We start from the raw sequence: 17379 nt of genomic DNA on the forward strand, positions 1-17379 counted from the left end.
ATGCCCTCGAAAACCTGAAAATGAGTCCACATTTGGCTTCATAGTATTTAGGGTTATTCTCATCTCCCATCTTAAAGAGTGCACTACCCCTGCGCATCGGGGCAAGCATGCACTCCTTGCCTAGGACACCGGCCACCGCTGACATACTGTAGAGGGGGCTGGTGACCTAGGTAGCGAGCAGCAAGCTATATAAAAATGAAAAGGCCTCTGTTTTTCAGAAAGGAGAGGATTTTTAATTTGAAATGAATTGCGAAAGTTGCTTGTTTTTACAAGAACGTTGCAAGTTTATCCAAGTAAGAACACGAGACAACAAATTTATAGAAACATGCTCGCCACACCGATCCCCCTCCACTCTCGCTCCTACACGCCCGGGGTCCCTTGTTGGTCTGTGCTTCTTGGGACCAAAGGAAAACAATCTGCCGATCCCTTGCGGAGATCAGTCACCAGCATATTCTGGTGGTGTATTCTGGGCCTGTTTTGTAAAGAATATCAGCCAGACAACGCCATTAAACATCCAAGTGCAAGCTCAGCATAATGAACCTTGTGCTGGATGGGGTGCCACTGTCAGATTGGTTTTTATTAGTGATGAGGGAACGTGCTCGGGTAAGGTGTTATCAGAGCATGCTCGGGTGCTAGCAGAGTGTCTTTGGCGTGCTCAATTTACTATGCTTGCGTTCCTTCGGCTGCATGTCTCGTGGCTGTTCAGCAGCCGCAACACATGCACGTTGCCCGTTTGTTAGGCAGTCCCTGCATGTGTTGCTGCTGTCGAATAGCTGCGAGACATGCAGCCGCGGGGACCTGATCATATTTTTCGAGCATGCCGAAGACACTCTGTTAGCACCTGAGCTTTCTCAGATATCACCGTATCTCAGCACGCTCGCTTATATACAACTCTGCCACCCTTGTACGTGCACTCCCGTCTGGTATTACAGCGCCACCTCAAACATTTGAATGGGGTAAGATGTAGTACCAAGCCAGGCTCCAGGATAAAAGTCAAGGGGGGCTAGAAAGGCGGCTTCATTCTGTTGGGTTCTCCAGTTACACTTGTAGCCATCACTTGCTGCATTTCTATGGGGATAACTTCCTGTTCGCTGGGACCCCCCCGACCAATCACAAGAACTGGGTGTGAGTGAAGCGGTGGCCCGTCATGCGCACTGGCACTGCAGCCGAAGACCAATCGAACGCAACGTTCAGCTATCTCTAGCAGTCCCGTTAATGAGTACCGCAGCAGTGCGCATGATCAACCACCGCTCCACTGTAAAGACACATGGCTTTTCGAAGCCCCACTTCTTGTGATTGGTGCGAATCCCAGCGATTGGGACGGTATCCCCTATCCAACGGCTAGGGTATGACTTCCATTCTGGGAGTGGCCCTTTAATGGAGTTGGGCAGCTCCTATTATTTGCATTGGCAAGTGTAAGAATATGTCGCTGTTCCCCGGACAGGCTCAGGTGCAGATCGCCCGGCAAGTATCTTTCTAATTAATAGGACATGTGCCCGATACCTGCCCGTCGTCAGACTGTTACATCGGCAGATGTCGTGCCCGATGTGCAGCATTGTCCTAAACGCCTCCTCCATCATGCACGACGACCAGAGAGCCGGCAATAAAGGTTGCGTTCTCTCCCTCTCCCCAGGTCATTTGAAGATGACTACGATGGAGACGAAATAATTTCTGCTCCCGAAATCAACAATAAAATGGATAAATTGGTCATCTCCGACCTGACGGCATGAGACTGAACCTGCATCCTTCACTGGATAATCAGGCTGACCAGTATTTATGGACTGAGCCCTGGTCACCAGAAGACTTTCAGGGGGAAATAATATATAAATATATTTTTTATGATTATTTTGTGAAGAGAATTGCTTTGTTTTGTAAAAAGCTGTATGACAAGAGTTCTGCTTTTATTCTAGCGCAGTGAGTGTGAGTGCACAAGTTTGCTGTCAAATGAACAAAAGCCATTTATGTGCAATATGTCTTAAAGGCCCGATGGATCCGCATTAGTGCAGAGGAGGACCGGTGCTGTTACCTATAGCAACCAATCAGATTGCTGCTCTCATGTTCTAACCTGCCCTGGACTGATGAAAGCTGGAATCTGATTGGTTGCTATGGGTAACCGCTGCAGTCCATCTCTGCACTGGTGCGATTACATCAGGGCCTGTGTGTTAATTGTAAAGAAATGACCTGATGTAATTGTATTTAATCACTGCCTTTACCCCCTCATATCTGTATGCTGCCAACACGTAGACAAAACCAAAGCGCCACTGCCCGGAAATCCTAAAACCTCTGTTAGATAAATTGTATCTGTAACCAGGAGGTAATAAGCAAGGAGTCAAGTATTTGTATTTATCAATGGCCTCCAGTATTCATTAGAACGTGTAGAAGTGAATCCGAACTATGTAAAATATATATATATATATATATATATATATATATATATATATATATTATCAAAAATTATTACAAGGGTTCATTACAGTGATGAAACTGGCAAAGCATTCTGGGACATGGACCACTACTGAAAAACAGGATTGGAGGCCGTATACAGAGGTAGCAGAGTGGAGCTCGCCGATCGCCACCAGCGGAGTTTGCACATGACATCCTCTATGAGGTCCGTGTGCGCTAATATGTTATATGGATAGGGTTTACCCTCGGGAGACAAACCCTTTAAATAGGTGGGCTAGTATGTACAGTTGTGGCCAAAAGTATTGACACCCCTGCAATTCTGTCAGATAATACTCAGTTTCTTCCTGAAAATGATTGCAAACAAATTCTTTGGTATTATTATCTTCATTTAATTTGTCTTAAATGAAAAAACACAAAAGAGACTGAAGCAAAAAGCAAAACATTGATCATTTCACACAAAACTCCAAAAATGGGCCAGACAAAAGTATTGGCACCCTCAGCCTAATACTTGGTTGCAGAACCTTTAGCCAAAATAACTGCAACCAACCGCTTCCGGTAACCATCAATGAGTTTCTTACAATGCTCTGCTGGAATTTTAGACCATTCTTCTTTGGCAAACTGCTCCAGGTCCCTGATATTTGAAGGGTGCCTTCTCCAAACTGCCATTTTTAGATCTCACCACAGGTGTTCTATGGGATTCAGGTCTGGACTCATTGCTGACCACCTTAGAAGTCTCCAGTGCTTTCTCTCAAACCATTTTCTAGTGCTTTTTGAAGTGTGTTTTGGGTCATTGTCCTGCTGGAAGACCCATGCCATGACCTCTGAGGGAGACCCAGCTTTCTCACACTGGGCCCTACATTATGCTGCAAAATTTGTTGGTAGTCTTCAGACTTCATAATGCCATGCACACGGTCAAGAAGTCCAGTGCCAGAGGCAGCAAAGCAACCCCAAAACATCAGGGAACCTCCGCCATGTTTGACTGTAGGGACCGTGTTCTTTTCTTTGAATGCCTCTTTTTTTTTTTATCTCCTGTAAACTCTATGTTGATGCCTTTGCCCAAAACGCTCTACTTTTGTCTCATCTGACCAGAGAACATTCTTCCAAAACGTTTTAGGCTTTTTCAGGTAAGTTTTGGCAAACTCCAGCCTGGCTTTTTTATGTCTCGGGGTAAGAAGTGGGGTCTTCCTGGGTCTCCTACCATACAGTCCCATTTCATTCAGATGCCGACCGATAGTACGGGTTGACACTGTTGTACCCTTGGACTGCAGGGCAGTTTGAACTTGTTTGGATGTTAGTCGAGGTTCTTTATCCAACATCCGCACAATCTTATGTTGAAATCTCTTGTCAATTTTTCTTTTCCGTCCACATCTAGGGAGGTTAGCCACAGTGCCATGGGCTTTAAACTTCTTGATGACACTGCGCACGGTAGACACAGGAACATTTAGGTCTTTGGAGATGGACTTGTAGCCTTGAGATTGCTCATGCTTCCTCACAATTTGGTTTCTCAAGTCCTCAGACAGTTCTTTGGTCTTCTTTCTTTTCTCCATGCTCAATGTGGTACACACAAGGGCACAGGACAGAGGTTGAGTCAACTTTAATCCATGTCAACTGGCTGCAAGTGTGATTTAGTTATTGCCAACACCTGTTAGGTGCCACAGGTAAGTTACAGGTGCTGTTAATTGCACAAATTAGAGAAGCATCACATGATTTTTCGAACAGTGCCAATACTTTTGTCCACCCTCTTTTTTATGTTTGGTGTGGAATTATATCCAATTTGGCTTTAGGACAATTCTTTTTGTGTTTTTTTCATTTAAGACAAATTAAATGAAGATAATAATACCAAAGAATTTGTGTTTGCAATCATTTTCAGGAAAAAACTGAGTGTTATCTGACAGAATTGCAGGGGTGTCAATACTTTTGGCCACAACTGCAATATACCAGAGCAGGAGATGGTTTTCAGTTGGTTGAAACCCAATTTTTACTAACTTGAACCACACCAGGTTTTTTTTTTTTTCTTTCGTTTCTAAGTTGAAGCCCATGACAATGTATTAACTGTGAAACACATTGTGTGTGTTGAGGAAATACTCCCCACTATCCTTGACAAACTCAGCTCCGCTACATCCATATGCCCCTTTAACTAGTATTTTACCGCTTTGAAACGGTACAAGATTTAAAGGGAAACTCAGCAACTTTTTGGTTCATCATAAACTGGCTTAACACTTCTTAGGCTTTCTCTAGAGGAGCCATAAAAACAAAAATACTCTGCAGTCAAAAATGTGGGGACCTCAAAATGAATGCACCCTAATCCAGTGCAATATGGCTTTTTTGGGGACTGGTTGACAGTTAATTCAGCAGAGTTGGGGCCCAGAAAGCTTTATTCCTTCCCTAGTTTCTCCACCTCGTTGGCTTCAAAAGCGTAATTAGTATACAGCATGGGGAATAAAGGATATGGACAATTTTATTTTTTTTTTTCTACCTTAGTAGAATTTAGGCTATGTGCACACGTTCTGAAATGCTGCGGAAATTTCCGCAACTTCCGCCGTGGGTAAAACACATGTGGAATTCGCATGTGTTTTCCCGCTGAACACAAGCGTATTTAGCTTGCAGAATGCTTGCGCTTTCCGAGCGATTTGAAGCATCGCTTGGAAAAGTGACAGGTTGGTCACACTTGTCAAACATAGTGCTTGACAAGTGTGACCACCTTTTTACTGTTGATGAATGGTAAAAGATAGGATGTTAAAAATCATTAAAAAATGGTTATTCTCACCTTCCGATGGCCCCCGATCTCCTCAGCGGCGCTCCCGGCAACTTCCGGTCCCAGTGATGCTTTGTGCGAAGGGCCTCTGTGACGTCACGCCCGTGAGAGTGCGACGTCCTCTCAGGTGATTTGCGCAGAGCATCACTGGGACCGGAAGATGCCGGGAGCGTGGTGAGAGGCGGGAAGTACTCTGGGCCATCAGAGGGTAAGTATATCCTGATGTTTTTTATTTTAATTCTATTTTTTATAGGTATATGGTACCTAGGGCCTGGAGGAGAGTCTCCTCTCCTCCGGACCCTGGGTGCCATCCGCACATGAAGCGCTCACTTTATGCATGGTGGGCACAGCCACATGCGTAAAGTGAGTGTTTCAATGCAGTCCTGTGGGTGTGGAATCGCCGCAATTCCGCACAAAGATTGAACATGCAGTGGATTTTTCTGCTTTGCCATTCCGCAGCGGAAAAATCCTCAGGATTGGCACAGCAACTGCGGAATCCCATAGGATTGCATGGGATACGTTTTCTTTGCATTTTTTGCAGCAGAAAAACGCTGCGAAAACACTGAAAAAAAGCAACGTGTGCACATAGCCTTAAAGTAATTCATAGAATTAAAAATTCTTAATTTTAGTAGGAGGTAAATTGCCAAGCTAATTGTTTTTTTGTTTTTTTTACAAGCATTTTGCAATTTTACCTATTTATCATTTTGAGAAAATTAATTTAAATGCATGCATTCATTTTGGATTAAAATTATTCTATGTTAAACTGTCTATTCCTAGCTGCGGAATGAGTCAATTAAGAATCTATCAGTGAGTTTCTTTTGACAAGGAGTTGGTAACTCATATCTGTCTTCTACTGCATCTATCTGCTTAATTATGACCACATGAAAGTGTCTCTCTCCTTTGTGGTCGGTGGTCATACTTTGGTCCAGAGGAGCTCGGAAAAACATCAATACAATTATTACAAACGCCCTGTCAGAATTGGCTCCCTGGTGGATTCTTAGTAAACTCCTTCATGCCCCATGGAGCAGGTCAGGATGTATAGGGCAGGCTCAAGAGCTGAACCTGCTCCGCATGGTAGATGCCAGCTATCGGCCACGTTTGGACCCACTGCTGATGGAGCGGTCGTCCCATCAGCCACCTGGGACACAGCTTCTGAGGCTCCCGTTCAGTGATCTTTGTACTACTGTAGAGCTCAGCCATTTCTCCGCATATATTGCAATACTTCTGCTTTATAGTATGTACTGTAAGACATCTTTAGTCCAGCATGTGATTGTGCTAATAAGGACACTGTGCCTCCTCTGTCAGCTGGAGGGTGGGGTAGAGATCAAACAGCTGCTGACTGATTCCCTTTAATAACTCTGCTGCCATAGCTAACTAGTGATTGGCTGATCGCTCATTTGTGTGATGACAAACAGCTGCCATATTGGGTCTTACGTAATGAATTGAGTAATGTATATGAAGATGTATTTTGCACATAATCTCCATCAGTGAGCCGTGCTCCAGAGTCCCTGCTGTCACACCCAGTGTAGGCTAGTAGTGTGTCCCAGAATGCTCTGCCAATAGGTAAAATGTCACTTTCCATCTATTACAATAGTATGTACATCACTTTTAGCGTATTTTATACCATCCATCTCATCTCTCTTCCTCTGTCTGCCATTTTGTTTGATCCTTCCTGGGATGTGCCTTCACCCTTTGTAGACAAATGTATCAATTTCAGAGTTTTAGTTTTGTAAGTAGTGTATATATTAAAAAGTGAGTGGTACCTAACGATGGTAGTGCTGCATGAGCAACCGTCACTCGCACCGTTATTGGGTGACACATTCAAAACTCCTCGTTGGCTGGCGATTGGGCTCCTCTGCGGACCTATGACCTCTCTGAGTTAGTCTAGCCCACATTATTAGCTACATCTGATGATTGATGCAGTTTCATGCTTCTAAAGTGTTAACGTCTGGCATATTTTGGGCAAAAGGTAACGTGCAGATGTGGTTATGACACCCACCCGGTTGCACAGACCAAGACCGGTCTCAAAACAGGTTTGTGTGGGTAAGATTGAATTTCCCAACCTACTGGCCTTTTTAACACATCATCAAATTGCAGTCCAAGTACAGATCGTGGTATACGGACCAGCCAGGGGTCTCCTGCCCCCAATTTCACAGTTTTACTGGTATTATGGGTTGGTAGATGCAGGTCAGGAGTTCTGTGGTCCGTCCTTGCGCAATGATTTGCAGATGTGTGAAACGTCCCAAAGCTCTGATATGCAGCAGATCCGCGTGTGGTGGAAAATCTCCGTATTAGGGAAGCAGCAAAGTGACCCCGATTTTAAGAAATCTTATTCATGTACTATAACAAATCTGCAGCACATTGAGGTCATCACTGGGGACTTGATGATGACTTCTGAATATCAACTTTTTCTACATATTATCACTGCAGATTTCTGACTGCTGCAAATTTGCAGCATTTCCACAGTGAAATCTGCATCATATTGTCTTTTTTTCTTTCTTATTCCATATTTTGACACTGCAGAAAATCCACAGAACTATTTTTCATAGTCTTGTCTGAGCTTCATTCTGGGGATAACATTTCTTTCTCAAGGAATAAGTAACTTTTAAGTAACAAAGGGTTGGAAACTGTAAAAAAAAAAACACAAACTGTTGCAGCAAAAATCAAAGTGCGGTTGTAGAAGAATGTGCTCATTGGCGAGAGACATTTCCCTAAATATATAATAAAATGAAGGACTTTAGTCTTTAGGGGTGATAAAGTACATTAAAAGATGGCACTAAGTAATTCAGGAGGAAACACTCAGCGCAAGAGTGAAATCTTGTCTTGTGGAGCTGCAGCAGTTCATCGTAATAGTGGAAGAGAATATCAAGATCACTGAGAAGCCTGAAAACCAAGAATAAAAGAAAAAACAACAACCTATTATTAGCACTTACTGATCTGGCTTAGACATTTGTTTTTTAATAAAGCTTTACATTTAAGTGACTATTTTTTTTTTATTTTGCCCCATCTTTTAGTACATCTTCCAGTACTTTAGATGTAGATCTAAATATAAAACTTTGTACAGAAAATTAAAATTGTATAATAAGTTATTATACTCCAGAGCTGCACTCACAATACTGCAGGGTTACTGGCGTGAGCTATAACATGGCTCTGAAACTGATCAGATTGGTATAAAGAATACAGATAGAAATGTAGAGGGACTGTCAGCACAGAATGACTGTTCAAACCCAGTACAGGAGCTCAGTGCTCCACGGCAGCCAATCATTTATATACACCTTCCCATCGCCTCCCTTCCGTGACTCTATAAAGTCAGAGCTGTCAATCAAAATAGATAAGGGGCGGGGATTTCCAGGAAAACAAGCAGGTGGGAAGGTGTATATAAATGATTGGACGTGCCATGAAGCACCGAGCGCCTGTACTTTTATGGTACTCTGTCAGCACAGAATGACTTTCATACCTGGTGACAGGTTCTATTTGAACAAACGGCTACCACATTTCTTAATCTACAGCGTTCTATAATGCTGTATATCTGCCCCCAAACCAACCTGCAAGACAAGAAGGCGACCTTTTATTATACTCCCCTGGGGGGTGGTTGGGTCCAATGAGCGTCGCTGTCTTGGTCCTCCTCGCTTTGTGTGGATGAAGCGTCCTATATCATCCTGTGTCCCCGGCATCGTGCTCCTGCGCAGGCGCATTTCTCTTTCCTGTCAAGGGCAAAGGAGTGCAGTGTGCATGCACTGGGAAAGGTCAAAGAATCCTGGTGCATCAGCAGTACTTTACTCTCTGCCCAGGGACACTGTGTGGATGACATAGGACTCGTCAGCCACAGAAAGCATGCCATCGCAAGAGAGGAGGCACCAGGCAAACACCGCTACTTTCATCGGAATGGGAGCCAATCGCCACATATTGTAGGTATTAGGTCTTTTTCTGGATTGGGAGGATACAGTGCCTTGCGAAAGTATTCGGCTCCCTGGAACTTTTCAACCTTTTCCCACATATCATGCTTCAAAACTAAGATTCCAAATGTAAATTTTTGGTGAAGAATCAACAACAAGTGGGACACAATTGTGAAGTTGAACGAAATTTATTGGTTATTTAAAATTTTTGTGGAAATTCAAAAACTGAAAAGTGGGGCGTGCAATATTATTCGGCCCCTTTAGCTTAATACTTTGTTGCGCCACCTTTTGCTGCGATTACAGCTGCAAGTCGCTTGGGGTATGTCTCTATCAGTTTTGTACATCGAGAGACTGAAATTCTTGCCTATTCTTCCTTGGCAAACAGCTCGAGCTCAGTGAGGTTGGATGGAGATCGTTTGTGAACAGCAGTTTTCAGCTCTTTTGACACAATTGTGTTCCACTTGTTAAAAATTTACATTTGGTATCTTTATGTTCGAAGTATGATATATGGGAAAAAATTGAAAAGTTCCAGGGAGCCGAATACTTTCGCAAGGCACTGTATATACAGCACTGTAAAATGGTGTAGATCGGGGCTGAAAGGTACGGACATTCTCATGGGACAAACCTGGTGACAGATTACTGCTACCATTATAGGCCCGATTCAATCTTGCATTTGGGCCTGTTTTTGGTCATGGTTCTGATCTTTTAATCTGTTAGCCTGTTTTTGTTTGTCTTTGTGAAGGGTATTTAGTGTTCCAGGATCTTTTTGCCGGATTCATCTTTTGTGAACTTTTGTCACAAATGTACTTCTGGGGTCCTACAAATCCCACTAAAGACAACATCTGCAAGGAGTTTGTATGTTCTCAAGTTTCTATGGGTTTCCGCCCACACTACAAAAATATACAGATGGGGAATGTAGATTGTGAGCTCTAATGGGGACAGTCGTGATGATGCTTATTGCTGTGGACTTCTTGGCGCTGGATGAGTAAAATAATCAGATCGTTTATCTACAGGGCTTCTAGGACAACATAAAAACCAGCATACCTACACTATGGTTGACAGGTGCAGCCAGGCCCCTCATGCAGCTACAGTAATATTCATACTACAGATTAAAAACATAAAAATTAACTCAACCAAGAAATGAATGTGAAGTCCTTCCAACACGCAGACTGCGCAATCTGTTTTCTTTTTTTCAGGTTATCCTGCCGCCGTGATCTCTGGGGGATCGTGGCTGCAGGTGTTCAGTTGTCAAACGGCCCCAAGTCAGAGAAGATGAAAGAAAACACAATTCTGAATGTGCCATCCACATTGAAAAAAAACTTCACTGGGTCACCAACCGATTCTCCTGGTAGTCACCCTGTGCTCCAGGTAATAAGACGAGGGGCCTCGCAGGAAAGCATGGGCCCATGCAGAAATATGGAGTGAGATGATTCCATTTTATGGTACTGTCAGCACAGAGTGACTGTACAAAGTACAGGAGCTCGATGCTTCATGGCGCGGCCAATCATTTATATACACCTTCCCCGCCCATTGTGAGATGATGATAGGAGGGAAATCAAGCAAGGTGGGACAGTGCACGCAGATGTTTGGCCCCACTAAGGCTATATTTGCTTCACGCGTTGCATTTTTTGCTTTTTTCTGCAGGAAAAACCTGGTCTCTTGGCAGGAGAGATGTTCGGAGGCGTAGCTAGGGTTTTGGTTCGGGGGGGCCCTAACTAGGTAACTTTGATTACAACTCGGTGACGCCCCCTAATAGTGGATGTAGGAGATGACTGCGCTGTTACTGAAAATAATCCCTATGTAAAGACCAATATTGATATTACCTCCTTATGGTCAGTGGTAGATACCAGTCCTACAAAACATAACTGATTACTGCACAGTTATAGTTGGTGACTTACCGCTGATGATCTTTCTGATGGAATCGTTCACTTTTCACATCTGGCCCAGACCGACATGACAACTCCTCCAGCTAATAATAATCTTTATATAGCACTAACATGCCGCAGCGCTTTACAGTTTGCACACATCATCATCATCATCATCACTGTCTCCGATGGGGCTCACAATTTATATTCCCTAGCAGTATGTCTTTGGAATGTGGGAGGAAACCCCCGCAAACTCCTTGCAGATGTTGTCCTTGGTGGGATTCGAACCCAGGACTCCAGCGCTGCAAGGCTGCAGTGCTATCCACTGAGCCACCTCTACTACAGAGAATACGACACGTTTCACTTCTCATATTCCAGCTCCATCACCATCTATCTCCAACCTGCACAAACCCCTCATCCTGCTGATACCCCAATGCGGAGCCGCTGCTGCCGTATGTGTCCCTATTACTGCACCCGATGCCCCAATGCTGAGCCGCTGCTGCCATATGTGTCCCTATTACTGCACTTGATACCCCAATGCTGAGCCACTGCCGTATGAGTCCCTATTACTACATCTGATACCCCAATGCTGAGCCGCTGCTGCCGTATGTGTCCCTATTACTGCACTTGATACCCCAATGCTGAGCCACTGCCGTATGAGTCCCTATTACTACATCTGATACCCCAATGCTGAGCCGCTGCTGCCGCATGTGTCCCTATTACTGCACCTGTTACCCCCTATACACACGGCTCCGCACCGCACCCCCTATACACACGCGGCTCCGCTCCGTGCACCCCATACACACACGGCTCCTCTGTACACCTACACACGGCTCCACTCCTCCATACACCTCATACATGCATATCTCTGCTCCATACACCTTGTACACACGGCTCTGCTCTGTACACCTCATACACACACAGCTGCTACATCCACCCTGTAAACCCCTCCTGACCCCACACAGAAACTTCACCTCATCCAGCCAGCACCATGACAACCAGCACAGCCCTGCAGCCACTGATCATGTGACCCCCTGACTCCGCCCCTCCTGTGACCTCATCACAGGTCCTGTGCGCACAGAACAGCCCAGGACGACATTGCTGGCTGAGAGGCCCACTTCTGGCACCGGGGCCCCCCACCGCCTTCTCAGGGGGCCCAAAGCGGCCGGGCAGCAGAGTAGGGAGATCGAATCTCCCTGCTCTGCTGCAGAATAGTGGTGTAGTGTAGCTCCGGTGGGCCCCCTCAAAGCGCGGGGCCACCGCCCCCCCGGTAGCTATGCTACTGGAGATATTCCTTACAAAAAGCAGGTTTGGCTGAGTTTTTGTGTCTTGGTCACATTGATAACATTTAGTGCCCCAAAAATCACAAACCATGATGCAAACTTCCTTAGGTTTTTGCACCAACTATGTTTTATTGAATAGCTTTGGATAAGTGCTTATCCAAATACATAGTAACATAGTTAGCAAGGCCGAAGAAAGACATTTGTCCATGCAGTTCAGCCTATATTCTGTCAGAATAAATCCCCAGCTCTACGTCCTTCTAAAGAACCTAATAACTGTAAGATACAATATTGTTACACTCCAGGAAGACATCCAGGCCTCTCTTGAACCCCTCGACTGAGTTTGCCATCACCACCTCCTCAGAGAAGGAATTCCAGATTCTCACTGCCCTAACAGTAAAGAATCCTCTTCTATGTGGGTGGAAAAACCTCCTCTCCTCCAGACGCAGAGAATGCCCCCTTGTGACCGTCACCTTCCTTGGCATCCTTGGAGAGATATTTGTTATATACTTATACATGGTTATTAGATTGCCCCTTAGTCGTATTTTTTCTAGACTTAATAATCCTAATTTTGCTAATCTCTCTGGGTATTGTTGTTCCCCCATCCCCTTGATTAATTTTGTTGCCCTCCTTTGGACTCCCTCTAGTTCCATATCCTTCCTGAGCATCAGTGCCCTAAACTGTACACAGCCCTCCATGTGCGGTCTAACCAGGGATTTGTACAGAGGCAGTATAATGTTCTCATCATGTGTATCCAGACCTCTTTCAATGCACCCCATGATCCTGTTTGCCTCGGCAGCAGCTGCCAGATACTGGCTGCTCCAGGGAAGTATCATTAACTAGGATCCCCAAGTCCTTCTCCATGTCAGATTTACCCAGAGGTTTCCTGTTCAGCATGTAATGGTGATATTGATTCCTTTTTCTCAGGTATATAACCTTACATTTATCATTGTTAAACCGCTTCTGCCACCTTTCGGCCCAAAGTTTCCAACTTATTCAGATCCATCTGTAGTAGAATACTATCTTTTGTATTGAACAGAAAAAAATACAGCGAAAACCTGAATGCCTCACCGTGTCAATGTGCCTGGTAGACTTGAATTTGCCAGCAGCGATACAAAAAATTCCATCAGATCACAATGAGAGGAAGAAAAAAAAGTTGTCGCATCACACAGCTGAATAATAAAAAAAACAATTCTTTATTTTGCATCATCATAAAACGTGTAGCTATATCCACAAGTAGATAAAAACAGCCAGAAAATGTGACTCTGTTTTTATTCACTTGTAGATATATCTACACGTTTTATGATGGTGTGAAACAAAGAAGTTTTTTTTTTTTATTCAGCTGTGTGATCTGACTTTTTTTTCTTCCTCTTATCTTTTGTATTGACTGCTTTACATAGTTTTGTATCATCTGCAAATATTGTTATTTTACTGTGCAAACCTTCTACAAGATCGTTAATAAATATGTTGAAGCGAATAGGTCCTAACACTGACCCCTGCGGTACCCCACTGGTCACAGCGACCCAGTTAGAGAATATACCATTTATAACCACCCTCTGCTTTCTATCACTAAGCCAGTTACTTACCCATTTACACACATGTTCCCCCAGACCCAGCATTCTCATTTTGTGTACCAACCTCTTGTGTGGTCCGGTATCAAACGCTTTGGAAAAATCAAGATATGGCCTTCCCGAAACCCTGTCTGATGACAAATGCACATATAGCAGGATGGAGCTGGCCTCCACTAATCAAGGCAAGGGGCAGCACAGGTGCAAACTACTGATAAAAACAACCACCCCACACCTACCAGACCATGGAGGGGTTGGCTGCCTAGTAGAAAAAATGCACACAGATAAGGGTTGCATAGGACACCAGTCACACATGTAAGTGTGATGCAAAGTGTCTGGCTTGCAACCTATTAGTGACGCCCATAGTATTATCATGCGGGTGCTACAGCACTATAATATGCAACATACAGAGACAGATGCCCCAATAGACCAAGCCAACAAAAAGAGACCCGGCTGCATCCTGCAAAAAATGATATAAGTGCAAAATATCATTCATGACATTAATAGGTTGCAAGCCAGACACTTTGCATCACACATGTGTGACTGGCGTCCTATGCAAGTCTTATCTATGCATTTTTTCTACTAGGCAGCCAACCCCTCCATGGTCTGGTAGGTGTGGGGTGGTTGTTTTTATCAGTAGTCTGTACCTGCGCTGCTCCTTGCCTTTATTAGTGGAGGCCTGCTGCATCCTGCTGCATGTGTATTTGTCATCAGACAGGGTTTCGGGAAGGCCATATCTTGGGGTATGAGGTTTTTTTTTAAATTTTTTCTATGCTAGCCGTTTTGATATTCGTGTTAGGGACCTGCAAATTATGAGGAGCCTTGACGTGGCTTGCAGGCTATATTTTGGCCAAAATATTAACCAATACCTCATTTAATGTACTCATTGTATGCATTCATTTTTTGCACTTCTATCATTTTTTGCAGGATGCAGCCAGGTCTCTTTTTGTTGGCTTGGTCTATTGGGGCGTCTGTCACTGTGTGTTGTATATTATAGTGCTGGAGCAGTCCGACTGAGAATACCATGCGTGTCACTAATAGGTTGCAAGCCAGACACTTTGCATCACACTAACATGTGTGACTGGCGTCCTATGCAAGCCTTATCTGTGTGCATTTTTTCTACTAGGCAGCCAACCCCTCCATGGTTTGGTAGGTGTGGGGTAGTTGTTTTTATCAGTAGTTTGCACCTGTGCTGCCCCTTGCCTTTATTAGTGGAGGCCTGCTGCATCCTGCTATATGTGCATTTGTCATCAGACAGGGTTTCGGGAAGGCCGTATCTTGTGGTATGAGTTTTTTTTAATTTTTCAATGTTAGCCGTTTTAAAAATCAAGATATACCACGTCCAATGACTCACCTTAGTCCAGTCTATAGCTTACCCCTTCATAAAAACTGATTAGATTGGTTTGACAGGAGCGATTCCTCATAAACCCATGATATGGAGTTATACAGTTATTCTCATTGAGATAATCCAGAACATCCCTCAGAATCCCACATATTTTACCAACAATAGAGGTTAGACTTACTGGCCCTAAATGTTCACTTTTAAAGCCCTTTTTGAATATTGGTACCACATTTGCTATGCGCCAGTCCTGTGGAACAGACCCCGTCGCTATAGAGTCCCTAAATATCAGAAATAATGGCTTGCCTATTACATTACATAGTTCTCTTAGTACTCGTGGGTGTATGCCATCCGGAGACAAAGATTTATCTATTTTAATCTTATTTAGCCAGTTTCGCACTTCTTCTTGGGTTAGATTGGTGACCTTTAATATAGGATTTTCTTTGTCTCTCAGCATTTCATTTTCTACCGTGGAGAAGAAGGTGTTTAATATATTAGCTTTTTCCGCGTCATCTACAACCATTCTTTCCTCACAAATTTTTTTTAAGGGGCCTATACTTTCACTTATGATACTTTTACTATTGACATATTTGAAGAACAGTTTGCTAAAGAGAGTAAAACTAATCTCAATGTGCTTAATTAGTTTAGATAAAGTATTTTTCGAGCTTCAACGGTGCCATCCTGCTTTAGTAGTTTAAATGCTTTCTTTTTACTGTTAATTGCTGCCTCTCTTTGCTTAGCCACGTTGGGTTTTTCCCTATTTCTTGTCATTTTATTCCCACAAAGCATAAACCGCTTACAGTGCCTATTTAGGATGTTCTCAAACATTTCCCATTAATTATCTGTATTCTTATTTCTGAGGACATTGTCCCAGTCATCCAGATAAAGGTCATCTCTAAGCTGGTCAAACTCTGCCTTCCGAAAGTTCAGTGTTTGACTCCCTGACAGGTCCCCCAAGCGAAAGACAAGTGAAACTTTAAAATATTGTGGTTGTTATTTCCTAGATGCCCAACAACCTGCAGATTTGTTGGTCTGTTAGATAGTATTAGGTCTAAAAGTGCTGCTCCTCTGGTTGGATTCTGCACCAATTGTGAAAGATAATTATTCTTGGCTATTAGCAGAAACCTGTTGCCTTTATGGGTTTCGCAGGTCTCCGTTTCCCAGTTAATATCTGGGTCCCCCATAACAAGGACCTTATTGTGTGTTGCAGCTTCATCCATCTGCCTTAGTAGCAGACTTTCCATGATTGCTGTTATATTTGGGGGTTGTAACAGACCCCAATGAGAATTGTATTACTATTTTTCCCCTCCATGTATATCAAACCCATATGGACTCAACATCCTCATTCCCTTCGCTAATATCCTCCCTTAAAGTGGACTTTAGACAAGATTTTACGTAGACAAACCCCTCCTCCACTCCGATATTTATGTTCCTTTCTAAAACAGACCGTAACCCGGTAAGCTAACTGCCTAGTCATAGCTTTCATCTAACCATGTCTCAGTTATTCCCACTATGTCATAGTTACCTGTAGATATTTCTGCTTCTAGTTCCATCTACTTCCATCTTGTTTGTCAGGCTTCTGGCGTTTGAGAGCATGCAGGTTAGAGGATTTTGTTTTGTTCCAATTTCCTCCGTGGATTGTTTTAGAAATTTTGTTACCATCCTTCCGAGTATGTTGTCTTGGGTCTTCTTCGCCGCACCTCATCTCCTTCATCATTATATTTTCTGGCTTCATGTTCGTGTCTGTTTTTTCTTCCAGTCCCCTCTTGTTCTAGTTTAACGCCCTCCTGATGAATGTAGCGAGTCTTCTGGTGAATGTTTCCCAGATTTGTTGAAGGGTAGTCCGTCTCTGGCGAGGAGTCCATCGTACAGGTAATTCACACCGTGGTCCAGGAATCCGAATCCTTGTTGTCTGTACCATCGAGTTAGCCAGTTGTTCGCATCAAGAATCCTGTTCCATTTCCTGGTGCCATGCCCGTCTACTGGAAGGATAGAAGAAAAAGCTACCTGTGCATCCAGTTCCTTTACTTTCTTCCCCCTCTCTTTAAAGTCCTTGCAGATTGTCGGTAGTGTGACGAACAGCCCACCGCCGTTCGTCTACTTACGGGCGACACTAACGGGGGTCCCGCTGCCACCAAAACGCGACGGACAGCGGACCCTGTGTCACCACTATGTCACAATCCCACCACTGACCCGGGTGTATCAGCGGACGGAGGGACGTGACACAATGCCGGCACACGGCTATCACAGGCAACGTTGGGGCTTATCTTAGT

The 17379-nt window shown here is 43.9% G+C and overlaps 1 protein-coding gene across 18 annotated transcripts in view; it reads left to right on the forward strand.

Moving 5' to 3' along the window:
- The window catches only part of PPP2R3A (protein phosphatase 2 regulatory subunit B''alpha), a 207609-nt gene extending 199468 nt beyond the window's left edge, over positions 1–8141 (forward strand). For all 18 annotated transcript variants that reach the window (XM_073576490.1, XM_073576481.1, XM_073576479.1 and 15 more), the window contains one exon: positions 1634–8141. In XM_073576490.1, coding sequence (XP_073432591.1) covers positions 1634–1730 — 97 coding nt within the window. In that variant the 3' untranslated portion in view covers positions 1731–8141. The remainder of the gene's footprint in view (positions 1–1633) is intronic.
- The last annotated feature ends 9238 nt before the right edge of the window (positions 8142–17379 follow it).

This window comes from Dendrobates tinctorius, unplaced genomic scaffold (genome assembly GCF_039654945.1).
Source record: "Dendrobates tinctorius isolate UK_male_01 unplaced genomic scaffold, ASM3965494v1 ptg000049l, whole genome shotgun sequence".
Lineage (NCBI taxonomy): Eukaryota > Metazoa > Chordata > Amphibia > Anura > Dendrobatidae > Dendrobates > Dendrobates tinctorius.